Raw genomic sequence first — 1,503 nt, 5'->3', positions numbered from 1 at the left:
CTCTCCCTCTCTCTCTCCCTCCCTCCCTCTCCCCTCTCCTATTTTACTTTCTCTCTCTTTCTCCCGTCCAGTTTGTGTAGAGAACTACAAGTTTCTCTCTCTCTCTCTCTCTCTCTCTCTCTCTCTCTCTCTCCCTCTCTCTCTCCCTCCATCTCCCCTCCCATATTTCACACTCTCTCTCTCTCCCGTCCAGTGTGTGTGGAGAACTACAAGTTTCTCCAGGAGCTAGAGGAGCAGCCTCTGTACGACATCGAGGGTTTGAACCCCAAACTCTATACACACGTGTCAGAACTATACGACATCAAGGTATGTTACGTATTCTTCAGCTTCTTTTTTTACCTTCTGTGGGTCACTGGTGTCCGTGGTGTAGTCGTTAGGCTCCTTGTCAGGGCATACGAAAGATGTGAGTGAGTGGTTGGCGGGTGCTCTGGTGTGGTTTGCTTCTTCTTTCCTATTAAACCTCTATCATCCTTATCTCCACTTCTTCTTTTTTATGTTTGTTACTCTCTTGTAACACCTCTAATCTTCTGGCGCTCATATAACTTTATGCTGTTGCTGTGCCGTAAAACCTCTACTAAAACTATAACTAAACTAAAAGATGTGAGTTTGATTACTGTATGCTCTCCAGGAAGTCGAGTCTGTTTCAGAATGCTCTCAGGTCTGCTGGAGTAATAGTATAGATTGTAAAGTGCATACAGCTTGCTGTTGAATGTGGATTTGCGCTATACAAATGCTATCTATCATTATTAAGGGAAATTTAGATTTTCGAACTTCTCTGTTTTTACGCTGGAATGATGTATCCCACTTTACCAAGGTCAGTGGGTGGTTGGGGGGTGCTCTGGTGTGGTTTGCTCCTTCTTTCTTATGAAACATCTGTTGTCCTTATCTTTCCTCCTTCTTTCTTGTGTTTGTTACTCTCTTGTAACACCTCTATTCTTCGGCACTTATATGACCTTAATGTGTTGCAAGTGTCGTAAAACTCTTACTAAAACTAAGATTACTGTATGCTATGCTTCCCAGGAAGTCGAGTCTGTTTCAGAATGCTCTCAGGTCTTCTGGGGTAATAGTATAGATTGTAAAGTGCATACAGCTTTCTGTTGAACGTGGATTTGCGCTATACAAATGCTATCTATCATTATTTAGGGGAATTTAAATTATCAAGCTTCTCTGTTTTTACGCTGGAATGATGTATCCAACTTTACCAAAGTCAGGATGGAAGCAGCCCACCTCCTGAATGATGTTAAATTTTAATTTAAGTAAGGTTTTACGGCGCTCTCAACTGCATTAGGTCATATGAGCGCCAGAAGATTAGAAGTGTTACAAGAGAGTAACAAACATAAAAAAGAAGAAGGGGAGATAAGGGCGATAGATGTTTGATAGGAAAGAAGAAGCAGACCACACCAGAGCACCTGCCAACCACCCACTGATGTTAGATGTGTTTGTGGCTCGTACTACCTCTAAAGTCATTACACTGTCATCCTTTGAAGGCTCAAGAATGGGGGG

General features: G+C 42.4%; 1 protein-coding gene across 1 annotated transcript in view; it reads left to right on the top strand.

Moving 5' to 3' along the window:
- The window catches only part of LOC101848489, a gene marked incomplete at its 3' end in the record, with an annotated part of 41,489 nt that overhangs the window by 34,533 nt on the left and 5,453 nt on the right, over nucleotides 1-1,503 (top strand). Inside the window, 1 exon segment of the mRNA XM_013088431.2 lies at nucleotides 194-306. Coding sequence (XP_012943885.1) covers nucleotides 194-306 — 113 coding nt within the window.

The sequence above is a fragment of the Aplysia californica genome, unplaced genomic scaffold (assembly GCF_000002075.1).
Source record: "Aplysia californica isolate F4 #8 unplaced genomic scaffold, AplCal3.0 scaffold00023, whole genome shotgun sequence".
Lineage (NCBI taxonomy): Eukaryota > Metazoa > Mollusca > Gastropoda > Aplysiida > Aplysiidae > Aplysia > Aplysia californica.
The sequence above is the reverse complement of the archived record's forward strand: the minus strand, read 5'-3'. Positions and strand labels throughout refer to the sequence as shown.